The sequence below is a fragment of the Berghia stephanieae genome, chromosome 3 (genome assembly GCF_034508935.2).
Source record: "Berghia stephanieae isolate SIO BIC M18660-M18661 chromosome 3, UCSD_Bste_1.3, whole genome shotgun sequence".
In the NCBI taxonomy this organism is placed as follows: Eukaryota; Metazoa; Mollusca; class Gastropoda; order Nudibranchia; family Aeolidiidae; genus Berghia; species Berghia stephanieae.
This window is the reverse complement of record NC_088362.1, coordinates 76,818,534-76,839,568: the sequence shown is the minus strand read 5'-3', so window position 1 is coordinate 76,839,568 and position 21,035 is coordinate 76,818,534. Positions and strand designations below refer to the sequence as shown.

Genomic DNA, 21,035 nt, shown 5'->3' with positions numbered 1-21,035 from the left:
CGTTATACTTCCTGATGACAATGTTGTGAGTTTCTTAGCCAAGCGCTCACTTCCCAAGCAAATTGATCATGTTTTGTTTTGTTATTTTGTTGTTTTTTTCGTGAGAAGCTAGTGTCCTATCCAAAGGAAGTATGTATCGTTTGTAAGAAATGTTAACTTCTTTTAACACCGTTGTGTTATTCCTTTTGTTTGGTTTTAGTCCTCATCATGTTCATCCTGTATTTCTAGGTGTGCTCACTACGGATGTTGCGTCATCTGGCCATCTCTCTCTTTCCTTCTCTCTGTCTTGGCTCACTACATTTTAATACACATTGTGAGCCTCGTGTCATCTATCTGCGGGTCCCTTTTTATGTTACGGGCCAAATGTGACTCTTTTATCTGATGACAATGCGGTTATCGCCCTCTTAAACCAACTCTTAACATCTGGGTCCGTAACCCTGCTTATCTTCTAGATCTGTGTGGCCAGTCCTAAACAATTCACACAAATGATATTTTTGTTTGTTGCTTTAGGTCTCTTCCAACACAATTGAGGTTATATGAGAGACCGCTGAAACAAAAAAACAAGCAATCTAACAAAAAAATAGTACAAATGTAAATCAAAATAATAACCTAAAGATATCATAAGCTAAATTATAAATAACCAAGAACAAACAGGCAGAAGATTTACAGAGAGAAAAATATCCCCTGTCAAAACTACAATCACAAACCAAAGAAGCAGGATAGGCTAGTAAAGAGAAGAAGAAACGACATCACTATCGGATCGTACACCCATGCGAACATCATAGGTATATGATTCAAGGGTGATGCTCCCATCCAACCACCCGCTCACACCAATGATACACACGTGATCTCTCTAAGACATCTTTATCAAGAACTGCTTGAATCTCACCACCGTGAAATTCAGGTGGCTTCATTTCCTTTTGCCTGCAGGAATCGAATAACACATCGACCTTCTGATTTTGACCATTTTTCAATAAGGGCGGCCATTTTTGCTATGACGTCATTCGTATTCAGTATGAATGACAATAATATTGGTGCTCCTTGTGATTGTGGTAATTGCAATTTAAATCCTCTTCCATTTGACGTTTTTAGACTAAAATAATCTTAAATGGCTTAAACGAAATGGACGTTTTCCTGGGTTTTTTAACATTGCGATACAACCTAGTACACACCAAAACCATCACAAACCAAGTGGAGACCCACTTAACAGTGTAACGTCTGCGTCCTTAAGATACGTCAACACAAAACAATGGCCACTTGGGCCCTAGCGAGGCTTGTCAGTCATTAGTCATAACTATATATAAATAAATTACAAGATGCACATAAAACATTTTTCTCTATTGAACGCTGTCTTGTGGCGAAATAATACAGAAGTGCGAGTCAGAGTACTTCCATTATAAGAAAGGAAAGAAGCAATTTAACACAAATTTGGCACTAACACCTCTCTTGGCTAAAAGAGGACTTGTTTTTTTTCAATTGTGTAAGTAAAATGACGCCCGTTGAACATCTTGTAATATATAAATTTACTGTCATAATGTACAACTAAAAACACTCGTCAAATGAAAATGATCGGATTGCCATTTTAAGGATTTATAGAAATGGGTAAATTAGAAACTAAACATTGGTAAATTAGGCAGCACGATTTTTTAAATTGAATAATTCAGTATATTTTCTTGTCTTTATGATTTTTATAAATAAATAAATAAATAAATGATAATTCAAGGTCTAAGTCTACGTGTAGTACACAAAATTGCGATCGATATTAATTAAGGTTGAAACAGATGAATAAATGAAAAATTGAGTTAAAATCAAATTAATAATAATAATATAATAATAATAATAATAATAATAATAATAATAATAATAATAATAATAATAATAATAATAATAATAATAATAATAATAATAATAATAATAATAATATTAACAATAATAATAATAATAATAATAATAAATGGCATTTATATAGCGCTTAACCCCGTTGTCACAGGCTCTAAGCGCTTTACAGTGATTGATCAAAGTTCTCTCTCTCTCTCTCTCTCTCTCTCTCTCTCTCTCTCTCTAGATTAAGAAACAAAACGTACTCTCCTCAAGATGAGGGTCATTTAAATCGATCGAGATTTGTAGGACGAGTATTCTGGCCAAATTTTCAAATATAGATTTTTCCAGTGTGTGGTAGTACGGGAAAGTCTTCCGAGTCATGGAAGCCTCAATGCAGCCCCCCCCCCCCTACACACACACCCACACACACACACACACACACACACACACACACATATATATATATATATATATATATATATATATACACACACAAACACACACACACACAAACCCACACCCAAATAAGACGAAGACTAGAGCAGAAAACTACAAAAGTTGAGATTCCGGATTGAAAGTAAAACCCTCAAGATTATCCGGAGAATCAGATACAATGAGAAGAAACAACAACACTGCCGTTTAATAGACAAGAAGTACACACTATGGAATGCCACAGAGTCAACAAGATTTGATAGACATCTCTGACTTGGTCAGGTAACTACAGTCACCTCCCAGTAACCTGAACACATCTATCCGCATGTTATGCTAGCCGGAATATCATGACATTTGAATCCTCAGTAGGCGTTGTTCAGCTCTCTTTTGTGTCAAAGACCGTCAAAGAAATGTTTAGATTTCACTTCATTCTATCGAATAGGCTAAAACAATTATCCAAATACTAAACTATACGTTTAGGTTAAAAAAAAAACAACATTATATATTTTGCCAGCCCGATAATTCGCACCAACACATAACACTTTGCGCAACCTTAAATGTTTATAGTCTGTCAATGTGAACTTATCGCCCAACCCGTGGTCTAAAAACAAAAACAAAGACCCAAGGGACGGCAACTTTATTCATTCATTCATTCATTCACTCATTCATTCTTTACATAGATTTGTAGGTTGGTGAGTACGTAGCCTTCGTTAACGATTAACCTGACAATGACCAAACAATTGTAATAATAATTATAATACAAGGCGTCGACCACTAAGTGAGAGAAAACAATGAGTTATATTCAATAGTTTATTAACAATGAGATCAATTGTCTCATTGAGCACTAATAGCAACAACTCGCTTTTCACTTTCTTTTGGTGGCCGTTGCCTTGTGAAAAGTAATCAAATAGTTCGGGACTTACATCAAACTAATTCAGTGAATGCATTATACCAAATCCAGTCCCTTGATTGGTGGACAGAGAATGATTACAAAACCTGTCCACGGGGGACTGATTTCTCAGGCTTGTTGTTTTAATGAATTTCAGACTTTGTTAGATATTCTTGAATGCACCTTCAGGATTTGCAATTAATTTATCACAAATGATTATGTTTGGACTGCTGTGGCATCTGAATTATTAAAAAAAAGTCCGGGCTATCGAGGTGTGACTGTAGATAGAGAATGGCTCACATTCACGTCGATGACAAATGTAAAGAACAGGACAGAAAGGAACCTAAATATCTATTGCCGGACTCTGAAAAAACACGTATCTAAAATGTTGGCCAGAAAACTCGATAGTCCCGGGTAGTTCCAGAGTTCTTGACAAGACAATGGTCATGTCAGAAGTCCCAGGTTTGAGCGTTTTTTTGACAAATGAGGATCGTTTAAACGGTATTTGAAGCATAAAAGATTACGGGGAGGGGGGGGGGTATTTTGTTTTTGTTTTGTTTTTGCTTTTAAGAGTACGTCTGATAGGCAATAAAGAAAAAGTTGAATACGTTGAAAGAGAGCGAAATTGAACAAGCATTCACAAGACAGAATCAACCTTGTATTTTGTATGACATTGGACACAAGTAGACGCACTTGACATCCCGATGTGTTTTCTCAAACACACCATTCTAATAAATAATTATACCAATAGTGACACAACTGCACTTCAGCATGATCCGTTGTGTTGTGTAAGCTGTATAATAATAAAATGTGTGTGCTCCTTCTGGCTTGGTCAGTGGTTATTCGGATTGCGAAATTTCAATGAATTTGTTTTACAGCAGAGTGATATAGATAGTCATTCTATAGATTTGTAACTAAATGAGTCTTATTCTCAGTGAACTTCGCCAAGTGTGGGTTAGTGTCCTCAATAAATAATGCCGTGCTCTGGCAACTCTTAATTCCAAAATTTGGCTGGAAAATTGTTATTCAAATAACGATCGATTAAACTGACCGTCAACTAGTCAAACACTTTCAAACCTGAGACTTACAAAAAAATTCAAACCTGACTGAGATTTCTAAAGAGTCTTAAACCTCAAGCTCATAAAATTTCCAGGTTGAGGCTTTTTGACAAGCTTTTGACATTTTAATCGATCGATAATTAAAAGTTTTCTGGCCAAAACGGAAAAAATGTTTGGTTAGAGTGTGGCAAAGAAATGACAACATACGAAACGACCAAGTTGAACTTCGACCTCATAACAGTTTCTATTATTCAGGCTTCAGAAAGTGGTGATATACTCGAGTCATATGAATAATATTGTGATGGTTTTAAAAATCCAATACTTTTGACAAGCTTCGGCATTCAAACCCATTGGAGAGGAACAGCCTTACATATAATCAACAGATATAAGAACTATTTTTAACCCTGCTACTGCCGTTTGTTATCATTGGATTTAAAGGTGTATAACATAGTCAACCTCAATAAAATTCGTGGTCTAAAACATGTTTAAAACATGTAGAGATATGATAATGATATGAAATTATAACGATATAATGATGATGGTGATGATGATGATGATGATGGTGATGGTGATGATGATATGATGATAATGATGATGGTGATGATGATGATGACGAAGACGACGATGATAAAACAATAATGACGATGACGATGATACTGATGATGATGATGATGATGATGATATGATGTGATAAGGACAATGATATATTATTTCTATCAATGATTCGCTGATGACGGATTAAATCTTATTCGATTAACGTGAGTCTAACGATTAGCAAGATCAGAAGGAAAAAAAATCAGGAAAGCACTATTCATAATACATTATATTATAATGTCGCCCTTGTCTTCTCCGCCTCCTATTACTCCTCTAACATCACAACAACTTAGCAACAAGAACGGCTACTACTACTGATCCTTCTCCTCACTTCCTCCTCCTCCTCCCCCTCCTCCTCCTCCTCCTCCTACTACTACTACTACTACTACTACTACTACTACTACTACTACTACTACTACTAATACTACTACTACTACTACTACTACTACTACTACTACTACTACTACTACTGCTGCTGCTGCTGCTGCTACCACCACCATCACCACCACCACCACCAGCATCATCATCATCATCATCGTCGTTGTCGTTGTCGTCGTCATCATCATCATCACCATCATCATCATCTTTATCATCACCGTTGTCGTCACTATCATCATCCTCATCATCACCATCATCATCATCATCATCATCATCATCATCATCGTCGTCGTCATCACCACCATCACTCCTCAATTCTTTACGTTTTGTATTTCCCACCCCTTCCAAACCCCCAAACCCAGGAGCCATCATGAACTTCTACTTCTTCCTCTTCGTCCAGAACTTCGCACTCCACCAAATCAACATCAAAAGTAAGTCTTGACCGTCTTCCACAAACGTATATTAGATCCAGATTCAGAAGAAGAAGAAGAAGAAGAAGAAGAAGAAGAAGAAGAAGAAGAAGAAGAAGAAGAAGAAGAAGAAGAAGAACACCGCTATCTCACCCATAATGCCTTTCAAAATCTAAATTTTAAAATGGCGCAAATTTACTTCTTTATCAACCTTGTTGAAAAGTTCACAAAAAAAAAAAGTTCTTTCCGGCGGATCTGATCCGTTTACTTGCAAGTCGGGTACTCTACTGGTAATCTATCAATTGAGTTATCGGGATCACAAAACAGGGCTAGCCAGTACTCCTTACTTAATTTTGTTTAAATCATGGGTAAAATATCTGAAGGGAATTAAACATTAATCATAATAATTAAGCATAATATTATAAATAAATAATTTACTGCCATTAGAAGGGTGAGAGATAAGGGGGAAGTTAGAGACGGAAAATAAGGGGGGAGGTAGAGACGGAAAATAGAGAGAGAGAGAAGAGTAGAGAGAGAGAGAGAGAGAGAGAGGAGGAGAGGAGAGGAGATAGATAGATAGATAGATAGATAGATAGATAGATAGAGAGAGAGAGAGAGAGAGAGAGAGAGAGAGAGAGAGAGAGAGAGGAGAGAGAGAGAATCAATTCTTTTATCACGAAACAATCCGTGCTACACCACAATGATAACATGTACCACCATATTATAGTCATACTATTATCTGGAAGTAATTTAACCAAAACTCTATTTCAGTCTATGATAAAATCAAGCTCCTCCACATGTGTGGACGAAATGAGGGACCATCATCCATCGAGAGTAACTACTTAGCGGATCCAAAAATGCCGCCTTCCACTACATCAGCTCAATTAGCTGTAGAAGCAATGGCTTACAGCGGCCGTAAAAGTAACGTTAAAGTTGAAGTTAAAGACCACATAGATCGAGGTATAGGAGTCAAGGATTTGGACAGATTTTACATTCTCACATACATGTCCCCCCCACAAATGGAACAGCACGTCAAAGGTAGCGGTAATATGCATGGCAGGAATATTAACCCATCTGCAGATGAGGATGATATGACAACACAGAGTGAAAGACTCTCGTCGTCGTCGTCGTCATCATCATCATCATCACGATCGTCTTCATCTTCATCACAATCTTTATCATCATTGTTTTCCTCCTCGTCGACGTCGTCAAACTCTGACAAAAGTACATTTTTTAAAACAACACTAATCACGGAGCGGATCATCAAGAAATCAACCAGATCTTCTTTGTTCAGAAAGCGAAGAGACGCCATCGCGATCCCAGGAAGCAAAGACAAAGATTCGATATCACAATCAACACCAACTTGTTCCTGCACAATAACAACCGCTCACAATTTCACCATATACATTCTCCACGTACAAGGTCCAAGGCCCGAAAAGACGAGAATGCACATAAATCCCACCACTAGCCCAGGGTATGAGAATTCGTTCAGTTTAGATGTTGGTAATTTCTGGGGAAATCATTACAGTAAAGCAGCCGATTGGAGGCAAATGCAGAGGGCTGCCAAAGTGACCATTACTATAGAAGAGCTCCAGAAGCCGACATCTACTAACATGTTGATGCTTGGTGTATCCGGTGAGTGACTCTTTATCTACATTATGACATATTACATTATTCACACTGTGCTAAGCAGAACTCAAACATATTCAAAGTCAATGTAAAATAAATTCACCGGAAGACCGTCACTAAGAAGATAGCGAAAGGTGGGGGGATCTTTCACATAGAATAAAAGAGGCGGTCGAGGCGTCACAATCTATGACGGTGACCAAAGGCGCTAAGTCAATAGGCTTCAACAGTCGTGACGTCACTTCCCTCGTAATGAAGCATAGTAACTTAGCAACTGGCTCTAAACTATCGGGAAATTGGCTCTAGGTTGTGCCGATCAAATATCCCAGTAGATTTTTTTTTTTACAGTCCCCATTAGGCCCTACAATGCGTGTCTCGGCTTCGCCTCCTTGGTAACACCGATCAAAAAGGTTTCGGGAAACTACCACTCTTTGGAGATTATGTTCTTTTGTTAACAATTTTGGAACCCATCTGGAAAAAAATTTCCGATACCACAACATGTCATAGACAATGTCATGAATAGTGCTTTTGGAATTTCAAATTTTAAAGAAATTTCCTGAATCTTTACTCTCCTAATTTGACTATATCGACTATATGTTTTTTGGCCAACCACATTTTCGTTCATTTTCTAGACCATACGACTGTCTTTAAAACAAAAACACAACTGATAAACCTCAGACTTAAAGATTGTATTCTCACTATGTTAAGGTAATTTCATAATGAATTTCAGAAGGGGTTTTCCCCCTTTTGTAAAGAATTAGTGCACAACAGCTCTGACAGATCTTTTACCATTCTGTGATTGGAGTCGCCATCATAAAAACAATAGCCGTTGATATGGCGTCCATTGATGGCAGTGAAATTTCACAAGGAAGAAAAATTATTTTCGTATGTTTCTGTGTTGACAGATTTGAAAATGTGTTTTGGTTTAATGTTATACCCATTTCCGGCATCTTTTCGTACACTTTTAAACTACGAAAAACACTATCAAGGAAACAAAACGAAAAAGAAAGAACGAAAAAAAATAGTACTTATTATAGCGCTTTACCCCGTCTAAACAGGCACCAAGCGCTTTAAATTGACATTAATTGACATATACAAATACAAATTTCTATATAACATTTGACATTTCTTCTCACCAAAATCTTTCAAACTACAGATAGAGCGCATTTGACATTACTCAGGTCTTTGTTATTAGCCAGCCATTTTTATGATTAGTTCTCGCAAAACTGTATTAATCAGACTATAAACGTTCAGGGTTACACATACGGTAGTTTTGTATACTGGTACGTTATTTCCAGCTCACGAATGTTGTGAAATTTTTGGCTAAGCGCAAAACATCAATAAACGTTTTGTGTATTTGTACACTTGTCTAGATGCTATCCGCTTGGCTAAGAATCTCACAACATTGCCATCCGGAAATATAATGAACCAACACACAAATCTATGGCCTACTTGAGTGTATACGTATACTATATCTCCACGACTAGAATTGTATTTTATACTGGCATCAATGTGAACCAAAATGAATGTCCATTTCTTTGGAAAACAAAGTTATATTATCATCAATAATTTGCCATTCCCAGGTTCATATGACCTCGACGTAGACTGCATGTCAAAACCAATATTGCTGAAAGAGATCCGGGTACCAAAAGGTATGTCCAAGTCATCATCCATGAAACCCTTCTCGCCGACAGCAGGTGACAAATAATAGGAAAGTGCCAGAATACAATAAATAGAGAATAAAAATTTCGAGGCGGTGATGGGGATTCAAACCCCCATCACCGCCGCAAAATTGTTATTCTCTATTGTCTTCTGGCACTTTCCTACTCACTTCATCTCTTGTTGTTATCAACATAATAAGTGCCTACTCCACTCACTTTTCTGAGTAACAAATAATACCGCCTTAGGGATAATCAACCCAATGCGGCTTTGTGATCTGGTGTACGACAGCGCCTTCAGGCCCATGGATTCCTGTTCCTAGCCCCACCCTGTCTCTAAAAGGCTCTTCATTCAACTTCTCTCGCTGTACTCAGGTGTAAAATGAATACCTGTCCATCAACAGCGTTGTCTATAGAAAGTGGGGGGGGGGTATAACATCGCCTTGAAGGCTTCATTTCCCGTTCCTCAAGTTAAGTGTTGTTGTATAGGATAGGGACTAAAAGCGATTTGAACACGTTTAGTGAATATTGCTCTATATAGATGCTCAAGTTACGTTGATCCTCAATTTGCCTCTTTTGCATTGGACCTATTCGAGAACCTTTGTAACCCACCGTCTCAATTCGCTATTATGTCTGCGAGAAAAAAATTACACCATTTGGATTTAAAGTGGAAAGGGTAAGAGAGACAATATTTGGCAATGAGTCTTTTCAAGAAGCTACATTCATTCTTCTCAATGGGGAAACAACAACAACAACAACAATAATAATAATAATAATAATAATAATAATAATAATAATAATAATAATATAATAATAATAATAATAATAATAATAATAATAATAATAATAATAATAATAATAATAATAATAATAATAATAACAATAATAATAATAATAATAATAATAATAATAATAATAACTGAAACGGTGGGTCACATTCATTTATCATTGTGGCAGTTATTTCTTCTGATAAGAAATCTCATTGTACAGGGAGGTAGCTGAGTTATAATTGTTCATCGATTGTTTATTGTCAATTGTCTCCCCTGCCTAATGCATTGAGATAAAGGCGGTGCAATTTTTTTTAATAGATGTGACTTTCAATCTCAAGCAATTGCATTTCCTTACATTTACGATTTAAAAGTAATACTATTCTTCGATTCCAGAGACGAATACAGCCGTTCCTGCGGAGAGTACAGACCAAGAAAGCGCACTTATCAAACCATTCTTCCTAGGGGCGGTAGCTGTGCTTGTATTTGCGCTTATTATCATGGGTACTGGCCTGGCGTTGTGGAAAAGGTAACTCGTATTTTTTAATGATATTTTCATAATATAAATTACTATCATTATAAAAAAGAAAGATATACCAGAAAATATATGGCTGAGAAATGAAGTAAAGGAAAACATATGGCCCTTTGATCGTCGTTAGGAGACGACACGGATGGATAAGAGTAACTTAATTTTAATATAACTAAAATATATACATTCATTAATTCTATCTATTATTTTATTATTGATTAATATGTGCTTAAATATATAATTCATTTATCATTATTTATTTATTTATTTGTATGAAACATATTCACTATTCATTTATTAATGTATTTGTTCTTTTTAGTTATTGATCTATTTATCTTCCAATACTATCAATTTAACTCGGTATCGATTCGTCTTCTTACTTCTTTTTTTAATTAATTCGTTTTTTCACTTACTCATTTGCCTATCTTTTATTTATTTATTTATTTATTTATTTATTTATTTATTTATTAAACAATAAAAGCAAATAAATACCTGAAACACATTTACTAACATTCGGAAATGTTTAGAGGAGGTTGTAACTGACTTTTAAAATGTTACCGATCAGTGATGCCAAGCAGAATTTTATATATATATATATATATATATATATATATATATATATATATATATATATATATATATATATATATATATATATATATATATATACATGTGTGTGTGTGTGTGTGTGTTGTTAATGTGTTGTTACCCATCGCTTAATCCGGTATTATATCGGAATGAATTAGATGAAGATTTATATCAAAATAATGACAATAAGGAAATGCTAGTATTTTGAAGTTTTAAAGAGACAACGTTCACACAGTCAGTGAGGTCATTTGTTAAGCTCAAATTGTATAAGTTAAGCTTTAAGATCAATGTTAAAAATCAGGTTCATCCCTACATCATACCGTTTTTTAAACGACTAGTCACATATGCTATCGTGGAATTAACTTTTATCGAAATGTATATAATGTGTGTCCGCAGATCTCGCGCCAACTTACGTATGGCAAACAAGAACAAAATGAAACAAGTCACTGGTCAGAGGTACGTAAAAAAAGACGAGGTCTACGAGGAAATACCAGACGAGAATATAAGCCGATCGGGCTCCAAGACGAGGCTGGGTACCCTGTCCTTGACTTCGGTGAGAGGACAACACTCCCCAGTCCTGAATCCCCACAGGAAAAAGAACTCCCTGGACAGGACGGCAATACTGACGACAATGGCCCACACACCTTCCAACATCATAAACATCAACAACAGCAACATCAACAACAATAACGATAATGACGACCTGTCGAGGAACACCAGCAACACAATGCCAAAAGATTCCTACGCCCTTTACGAAGAACTCCCAGAATCGTCGCTTTATCACCAGTCGGGGGATCGACCTCCACCAAAACCGTTCTTGGACAGAAAGTCCCTCATGATAAAGAGATCTCAATCCACTCCAATAAGTTACCAAAGCAGTAGTTCAGACTCTGACAACGAACAGCAACAACGAGTGGTAAACAAGCACCGCAAAATCAAGTCGTCTCACTCCTATTCAGAGGATAGGAGTGCTCGAATCGACAGAGACGTTGGAGAAGAAATTCTCCTTAAAACGATTGGCTACCAAAATAATCCTAACCAATCACAAACCGCCAATCAATCAAACACAAATCAACGTCCGCTTCAAAGACAAAAAGCTCATGGCTCATCTCAGGAGTTTTGCGCTTCGAGTAATAAAGACGATAATAACGCCGATGAGTTGATAAAAGAGAACAGCTGTGATTGTGGAAGGAACGACGCTGACGAAACCTATGTAGAAATTGATTGTCAGCGTTGCCATAATAAAGACACGGGAAAGAAAGCAATGGCGGATGTCCATGAAGTTGAAACCCACGGAAGTACCACGAAAAATGTTGTGGCCAATCGCATCGCTGAAAATATTGTGGCAGATCTCATCGACCCTGAAATAAAGCCCAGAACCGTGTTCAGTCATGTTCATGATGAAGAACTAGTCATGTTTGATAATATCATTTACATGCCTTCTACTTAGTCAAGTATGCCATTCTTATTGTGCCTTATCAAATGGTATTGAAATGAAATGAAAAACAAAAACAAAACAAAAACAAACCACATGAAATGGTAATAGAATGAAAGACAATGATGTGGAATGGTGTTGTAAAGACAATGAAATGAAATGATTGTGTAAAGGCAATGATATGAAATGTTATATAACGACAATAACATGGAATGGTATATGAAGACAATGGTATAAAATGGTAATAGAATTAAAAGACAATACACTGAAATTGTGACAGAATGAAAAGACAAAAATTTGTAAATAGAGTAAAAAGACAATATGAAATGGTTATAGTGTAACAAGACACTGACATTAAATGGCAATATAATGAATATACAATGACATGAAATGGTAATAGGAAATACGACACAATGAAATGTTAGCAGAATGAAGACAATGAATGAAACGACAATATGAAATGGTTATAGAATCACAAGACAATTGCATGAAATGCCAAAAGAAAGAAATGATAATGATATGAAATGGCAATAAAGTGAAAAGACAATGATATGAAATGGTAATGCCCATAATGAAAAGAGAGTGATATTTAATTGTAATCGGATGACAATACTACATGAAATGGTAGTAAAAATGAAAAGACAAATCCATGAAATGACAACAGAGAGAGGAGACTCTTATATGAAATAGAAAGAGAAAGACAAAACAAAGACATGAAATGGCTATAGATTTTTTTAAAGACTAATGAAATGTGATAGAATAAAAATACCATTTATTTTAAAATGGAAATAGAATGAAAAGAAAGTTATATGAAATAGTAATATCATAGAAAGATAATAATAACAAGGGGTTGGCAAAATCCCAAACAAAAATGTCAGAAGAAGAATAATAATATCACGTGATACAGAAATCCTATAAAATCAAGAAAACTTTTCGACCTGGACCAATGTGTACGTGGGCGGACATTATAAAACCACATTGTATTCTGTCTTTTACTTCTCAGCTTTGTTAAATAAAATAGCATTCTTGAAAATTGTTATCATTATTGAGATTTTGAGATGAATCATAATAAAATACGACTTTAAATAGCCATGCGTATGTCAGAGGCTTGATAGGTGTTAGATTCTCATTCTGGCGGTGATACTAATTAGTCATTTGACATTATCCCACCCCTCTCCCTCAATAATAACACATAAAATATCAAGTTTACTATAATAATTGTGACGTCAGATTATCAAACGTTGAATTTCACTAAAATTAGATTTTTGAAAAAAGAAGTAGGCATGTAAATATTTTTTTTAAATGTCTTTTATTTAGAGATGACGAAATCGAAATGGATTGAGGGTTAGAATAAAAGATTTCTCACACTATTGCATTTTGGAATTCGATCGAACTTTGTTCCCAATGCGCACTCGCAAGCTCATGCAGCGATTGGGAACACGTCCGGAATTCCAAAAAAGTACGAGTGTAAGAATCGTATATTATTGTATCCAAGCTTTAAAATAAGAAGGCAATGAATGTGCCCTATTATGCTTGTTTAGAATTTATTTTTTTAGTCTTAAGAAAAAAAATCCCAAAACGTAAGTAAATCGACGTTTACCTAGAATTACTCCCATGTGATAACCGGAGTCTGAGATCCTAATTTCATAATGTCAAGAACCAAAATACAAGAACGAACTCGGACGAACGTTGTTGAATGTGAACTGTCAAGTCAACGTCATTACAAAGAAACTAGGGTAACCGTGAAGACCGAAGAAGAAGAAAATCACCTAAAGCAAAGAAATATTACATAAGTAAAGCACCAAGCCACCAACAAAAGCTATAACTTACTAACAGACATAAAGTTCCTGAAGATAAATAACCTTTGATAAGTAAGGAATTCATAATAAACAAAATGTCGCGTTTGACTATCAAGAGTTTCCTTTGCTCAATGGTCTGCCCACTCTCTCGCCACTTGAGAAGGTTCAACTCACTTGTCATGGTTTTTTACTTTCTTTAATTTTTTTTTATCGTTAGCTTGTAGATATTCGCTTATGTCTTTGTAAATGCGAAACCTGTTTTTTTTTTGTTTTTTTTTTTTATTTTATTTTTTTTTTGTTTTTTTTTTTTGTTTTTGGTAATATTTTAAGGATTTTTTTCAAACATGTTATTATTTAAAATGACCCCATTTATTTAATTATTGTGGTGAACGTTATATTGTAGTTCTTTGCGGAAGGTTTTTTCCTCCACAAAACGGCTATAATTGTAACAATGGTGACAACATAAAAATGCATGTCCTCATTATTCAACTAAAATTTCTAGCTTTAAAAAACTTGTTATATGAAATGAAGCAGTTAAAAAATTCATGTCTTTTATTACGGTATTTTACTTCACTCGTCATGCCAAAGCGTTGCATTGATGCTCGTTAAAGCTCGCATCATGTAAAACAGGTTTTAATATAACTCATTAAATAAAAACTAATAAAAGACACTCGTTGATTATCTGCTATTTATCTGTCCCGTATTATAATACGAACAAAGAAGAACGGAGGTAATAGCATTTTTTTTTAAAAGGGTGTGTGGAGAAAAAAAAAAAAGTAAAAATAATGATTTTTTAAAATAATATTATTAAGACACACTAAAACATAGATTTTGCCTGATTTTGCCAGTACATAATGTATTTATAAATGCCATACTATTTGTCTAATAGAGATGTTATCATGTCTGTTCCATATCTTGGGTGTTTTTGACAAGTCAAGGCTTCAACCTGCTCTATTTTCAGCCCCGTCAAATGCAAAATATTTATTATTACAGTAAAACATTGTCAAGAAAAAGTATCTGATTGTTATTATTGTTCCTGATTTGATATTATTCGTTTGCTTATTTGTCTGCACGTTTTTGCTCGATTTGTGTGGGGGTTTTGTTTTTGTTTTTTGTTTTTGTTGTTTTTTTTTTAGGTTTCAATTTATTGGGGGGGGGGGGGGGGGGAGGGGTCTTTTGTTTGTTTGTTTGTTTGAATTTTGTTTTTATTATTGTTGTTTTTTTCTTCTATTTTTTTTCTTTCATTGTCTTTTTTGTTTGGGTTTTTCTTTTAGTATTTTGTTTGGGGCTTTTCCTCTTTTTTAAAAAAATATTGTCGGCTTGTTATGATGTTTTTGTTGGGTTTTTATTTTATTTTTGTTTCTTTTTTTTTTAGGGGGGGGGGGTTGCTTTGTTGGTAATTTTTGTTTTGTGATTGTTGTTGTTGTTGTTGTTGTTGTTGTTGTTGTTGTTGTTGTTGTTGTTGTTGTTCTTGTTGTGTTGTTGTTGTTAGTTTTGTTTTTGATTTGATTTTCATTTATTTCAATCTAATTATTTCACTTCATTGTTGATAATGTTTATTTATTTATTTATTCATTCATTTATTTAATTTTTACATTTTCATTCCATTTAGTTATTTTCATCTATTCCGTATCACATTCTATTCCATTCTATATTTATATTCCTTTATTCCAAGTATGTTTAATGGCATCGATCCAGAAAAAAAAAAGAAACATATTTGGAATTTGGAACGGAACCAAGAAACATGAAGAATTGTAACAATATTGCAGCTGATCTGAACAACTATGTGTGTGATTTGAATGGCGGAGATGTTTCAATATCAGAATCATGAGGGGAGAAAACTCCATAAAATTACAATACAAGAAGTAATAAATAAATCGTCATGACAGCAACATTAATATCACTATCCAAGACACTGATTTGAATGCGTTAATCAGAGAGATGCCAGGAAATTGCATAATGCAAACTGTGTTTTATAATAGAGGATGTTTAGGAATTGAGAGAGAGAGAGAAAGAGAGAGAGAGAGAGAGAGAGAGAGAGAGAGAGTGTGTGTGTGTGTGTGAGAGAGAGAGAGAGAGAGAGATAGAACTAAGGGGGGGGGGGGGGTATTAGCTTCAGAAACAACAACAAAGTCCACGACAACAATAACAACAATATTAGTGTTGGAATTGTTACAAAACTGATGTGATTTCTGCTTATGTAGCCATTTTTCATTTTTATCACTTCTGACTCTTCTCTCATAGGACAAACAAATTAAAACGCAATACGCATATCAGAAATGAGTTAAGTAAATTTATGAACGTACCTTGTGTGAACAATGAAAATATGGGAGGAAGAGGGGGAGGAGGAGGAAAACGAGGATGACATTGTTGTTTTTCTGTTGTTGTTGTTGTTGTTGTTGTTGTTGTTGTTGTTGTTGTTGTTGTTGTTGTGTACCTTTGGCCAAGTTTCATCTTTGTTGATCGAGTAATCTTAGAAATGTAAATAAAAGTAGATGCAGAGAGAGAGCGAGAGAGAGAGAGAGAGAGAGAGAGAGAGAGAGAGAGAGAGAGAGAGAGAGAGAAACAAACGTCAATTGAACATTTTCTTTGACATATAGATAGAACGAAATTGACGTCACTCAGTTCTTTGTTATTGCTTTTAGCCAGCCATTTTTATGTGTGGTTCCGTCGGTAGATCCGTCGCCTTCGTAAACTAAATGCCTGATACTACTATTGACCAAAACATTGCGTAACCAAACGAAAGTGAGAAGAGAGTAGATAGTTGTTAGAAGTACTCACGGAAACAAATGATTCGATTGATTGAGTTATTGATTACAACTCACAATAAACTTGTTTTGTTTTTTGTTTTTTGTTTTTTTCCATGATCTTCGTCTTCCTTCATGACAAATATTTTGGGTTAGTAGCAGTCTATGAGTTTACTAGGGCCACGGTATTTCTCACAAAATCGTATTAGTCAGGCCATAAATGATCAAGGTTGCACATTGTTTTATTGTTGGTACGGCTGGCGAAATTTTGTGAGATTTTTTTTTTTTTAATATACGCACAGCATCAATTTCTTGCTTAATTTCGACGTTCCGGGTTCAGACTTCACTCCATTCAGGCAGCTGTATTTTATTTTCATTGGGCAAGATTACTAACTCTCATTTTGCTCACTTGGACAACGTGGATGGCACGCCTTGGCATCAAATATCTGTTTATCTTCCTTCGTGGAATGCAGGGGCCTTTGTATTAACGAGGTAACGTGCAAAAACTTTTATTTTAATTGTTGTTTGTTGTTGTTGGGTTGGTTTTTTTTTTTTTTTTTTTTTTGTTGTTGTTGTTGTTGTTTGTTTTTTTTTTGTTTTTTTTTTTTTTTTGGGGGGGGGGGGGGGTTGTTCTGTTTTTCTTTCAATGTTTTCACTTGCGCTATGATAGAACAGTGGGTGAGTAAGTGGCTCAGACGGTATTTGGTGTCCAATTGGGTTTAGGTGTATCTTTCAATACAAGGAAAAGAATAGAAACATTGTATAATGCACATACTCCTATTTAGATAGAGCTATAGGCGAAATAATATCTTTGAGGTGCTTGTATTAGATAATGTATGCAGCAGTGTTGTTATATTAAACGGTAGTACATTCCAAGTGTACGAGGCGTGTATTTTTATGCAATGTCGAAAAGGTTTGTATTTGATGGGGTCAAGTAAACAGGTTCCGGTGCCAAAAGCCGTTTGTTTATAATATCTACTTTCCTTTTCTTGTTGTTTGATTCTCTTACATTCCTTCTTTCCTGGTTACTCTTCAATTCCCCTTTTGCTTAGTAGTTTATGCAGGGAAAGCCGGGGGATGGGGGGGGAGGGGGGTGAAAAAAACGTCTCATTGGAAATCTAGGAGCATTCTCCAACAAAGAAATGTAAGAAGTTGGTTCCAAAAACAATTCCTTCTGATCATGTTTCGACCATTATCATAAATGAAAGAATCTGATCTCCATTTCAGTGAGATATTGATATCTAAAATAAATTTCATAAGATAGCTAAGTTTTGCAATTTCAGCTCGTATTAAAAACCTGATTTTTTAAAGAGATTGGTCAATTGAGGTATGTTATGTTGTTTTACTCTACAATATTATGACGATCTATCCATTCCGCAATTCAGGATGATTTCAAACCGCCTTATAGATGAGAAAAAGCGAGTCGAAAAGGTGGCTTTGAGGCGCTGCGAATTGCACAAGCGTTCACTTGCTGTTCGACCACTGTGCTCTCGAGCCCATAACGAAAGGTGTCCCTAGTATGAGAGGAAATAAGTCACTCAGCCCTTGACTCCGGACGGGGTTGCACATACGAGATGGAAGTCGATTTGAAAAACATTCGGGGACGTAGTCTTCTCGGAACTGGGGCAGAGGTTGCAAGAGGAGGCACTGGGTGGCTGCAAACAGACTAAGGTCTAGAGCCTGTCTAACAGCGGCCACCCTACACCATTGAGAACTTTCCACCTGTGCCACATGTACCCATTGGGACAAAGAAGCCAAAACCGCAGAGCACCTGGTTGAACGCTGTGCAATTATGACGTGACTACCTGACGGATTCTCGACCTTGCAGGACTGTGGCAACAAATTCACAGTCTGGATATCGCTGATGTTCGCCTTGCCTTAGGTGTCAAACCCCATCTAGAGGCGCGATGTGGATCACCGTTGAACCGACAGCTTGTCGATGAGAGAAGTTCGGTTTATGGTCATTTACACGTACCGTTAATTAATCCACGCCCAGACGGATATTCCCAAATTGTGGGAAAACCGACAAAAGCCCATGAAAGCTGAACTTGTAAACGAAGAATTGAATTGATGTCAGACAGATTCTGCCCACGTTCATGATATCCGTTTTTCATCACTTGTAATGCGAGCGACTGCCAGGCGACTTGTTAGAGAATGCTTGTTCGACTCACAGAGCCACCTAAGCTAGAATTTTGTCTCGTTTTGCCATACCTAGTGAACGCGCATCAGATACCCTATGTTCTCCGGACTGTTTCGCAAGGAATACAATTGGAAAACATCGCCATCGCCATTGATTCAGAGTGCCTGCTTTTATGGACCTTCGCCTGATGACAGCAGCCGCCGAATGTCTCCTTTAACAGGAATCGGTTTCGGAAAGCTTCTTTCCCTGTTCCGCAGAGACAACATCTACGTAAAGGGGAACTCTGATCTTCCATGCCGTTCTCCATTTCGTAATAATTGCGTCCCCTTCCAAAGTGGCGTAAAAAGTAAGTCAAATCTTGAAAAATCTGTGAAACCACATTATAAAATGGAAGGGTTTGTCCAATTAGGTCGAATGGAACAAGAATTCAATCCCATCAAGTTACTCAACGTGGCTCAGCGGTACGGTCTTTGCTTCGTACCCGAAAGATACCAAGTTCGATTCCCCGCCGTTGCTCTGTGTGGCCTTGAGCAATTCACCTCGCCCTCGCTCTCTCAATTTACGGTGCTGCACTGCGGCTGACGCCTGGGTTATTCCAGTCTTCCCTTGGAAAAAACCCTAGACTAGACAAATTCCCCCCTATGGGATGAATAAAACGGAATTTAGTTTAGTTTAGTTTGTCGGTCGTTATTTCGGATTTAAAATTTGTCATCAAAAATTAATAGATATTCATTCACACTCGAGTTGAACAGGATGGTGCGTAATGTGTGCTACGAAAGGCAATATGAGAAGCGGGCATTGGCACGACATACGAAAAAGGCAAAAGGCCAGAGAGAAAAACATTAAATTGCACTTTTTTTTACGCTTCAAATGTTTCCTTTACATTGTACAAAGAGGTCAGACTACATGAATAAGAAATAAACACAAAATACGCAATAGAAAGAGAAAAATGCCATCGTTGAATCTATATTACGTAACACACTATTATATCATCATATCCGGTCACTGAACCGATCAGCCGTACGTGAAGGGTTAAATATACCTTGGATTATGTCCCTTGGGTCGGTAAAGGTGGTTGCTGAGCCTTGAGTATGCTGGCAGCTGTTGTACACATTGGCGCAAGGTAAAATATGGTACAGATAAACCTTGCACAACCTGGTTATTTTTCCTTTATTTCTTTTGTGTGTTTCTTTTTCTTACCATTTCTTTTCTTTCTCTGTTCTGTTTTGTTCTTTTGTTTGAGATTTTTTTGTATGTGTTCTTGTCGTATCTATCAAAATGTTTTCTTTTCCTTTTTCTTTGTTAACACTGGTTATTCTGGTCTGTTTTCGGTGTGTTTCCTCTATAATTTTCTGTCACGGGGTTATTTAAACTACATATCTATCCTCGTAAATAAAAACAAGTTCCGTCACTTCCCCGCTGTCAATTCATAGATTGGTATTCATTTCATATCGAAAGAAAAGGAATAATAGTACTTATAAAGTACTTGGTACTTATCAACTTATCGATCTTGATAACTAATATGATGAAGTCTTTGCTCTGGAATCCAACTGAAATGTTATTAAAAAAAATAATAACAACAAAAAACATTCCGATTAATCAGGACTAAATTGGCAAGGAATAACAATAAATCAGTTATGTTACTACTACAATTTATGTTACTACTAAAAACGTAACCATGGGGAAATACGGGACTTGGTATCTGATAGGGGAATCGTTTTTAACATTTTTAAAAAATCAACGATAAACAAGAAGCAACTGAAAACAACAATAAACATGGAAAAAATATCACTGACAACAACAATTATAAATACTATAAGAACAACAACAACAACAACTACTACAAAAACATCAGCAATGACAGCAACAACATCACCAACTGCCACCAACAAAGGCAGAATTAGTAGAAGCACAACAAACAACACCAAGAAACATAATAACAACGACGATGACGACGATATCGACAACTACAACAACAACGACGACAACAACAACGAAAACAACAACGACGAAAACAACAACTACACCAACAAGAACTACTTTTATTACCACCACCACCACCACCACCATCACCACCACCACCACTACTACTACTACTACTACTACTACTACTACTACTACTACTACTACTACTACTACAACTACTACTACTACTACTACTACT

General features: G+C 36.0%; 2 protein-coding genes across 11 annotated transcripts in view; one reads left to right on the top strand and one right to left on the bottom strand.

The window, feature by feature from the left end:
- Positions 1-21,035, bottom strand: part of LOC144968485 (activating signal cointegrator 1 complex subunit 3-like) — a 232,020-nt gene that overhangs the window by 15,103 nt on the left and 195,882 nt on the right. The window lies entirely within an intron of this gene.
- On the top strand, positions 3,832-15,000 carry LOC144968480 (uncharacterized). Of its 10 annotated transcripts, none has more exons than XM_078906899.1 (7): positions 3,884-3,952; positions 4,456-4,638; positions 5,535-5,603; positions 6,354-7,217; positions 8,792-8,860; positions 10,030-10,162; positions 11,147-15,000. In XM_078906899.1, exons 3-7 carry the CDS (start codon positions 5,543-5,545, stop codon positions 12,198-12,200), a joined length of 2,181 nt encoding a protein of 726 aa, XP_078763025.1. In that variant the 5' UTR covers positions 3,884-3,952; positions 4,456-4,638; positions 5,535-5,542; the 3' UTR covers positions 12,201-15,000. The 10 variants fall into 10 exon arrangements, with proteins under 10 accessions (XP_078763017.1, XP_078763025.1, XP_078763018.1 ...); XM_078906892.1 differs by having other exon boundaries at positions 3,892-4,096; positions 4,382-4,638; XM_078906897.1 differs by having other exon boundaries at positions 3,904-3,930; positions 4,382-4,638.

Bases quoted from the DNA above. Each gene is read 5' to 3' on its own strand.
- LOC144968480 (XM_078906891.1), top strand. From the start codon at position 5,543: ATGAACTTCTACTTCTTCCTCTTCGTCCAGAACTTCGCACTCCACCAA. The intron at 7,218-8,791 runs GTGAGTGACTCT...TGCCATTCCCAG, and splicing joins GTTGATGCTTGGTGTATCCG to GTTCATATGACCTCGACGTA. The intron at 8,861-10,029 runs GTATGTCCAAGT...CTTCGATTCCAG, and splicing joins AGAGATCCGGGTACCAAAAG to AGACGAATACAGCCGTTCCT.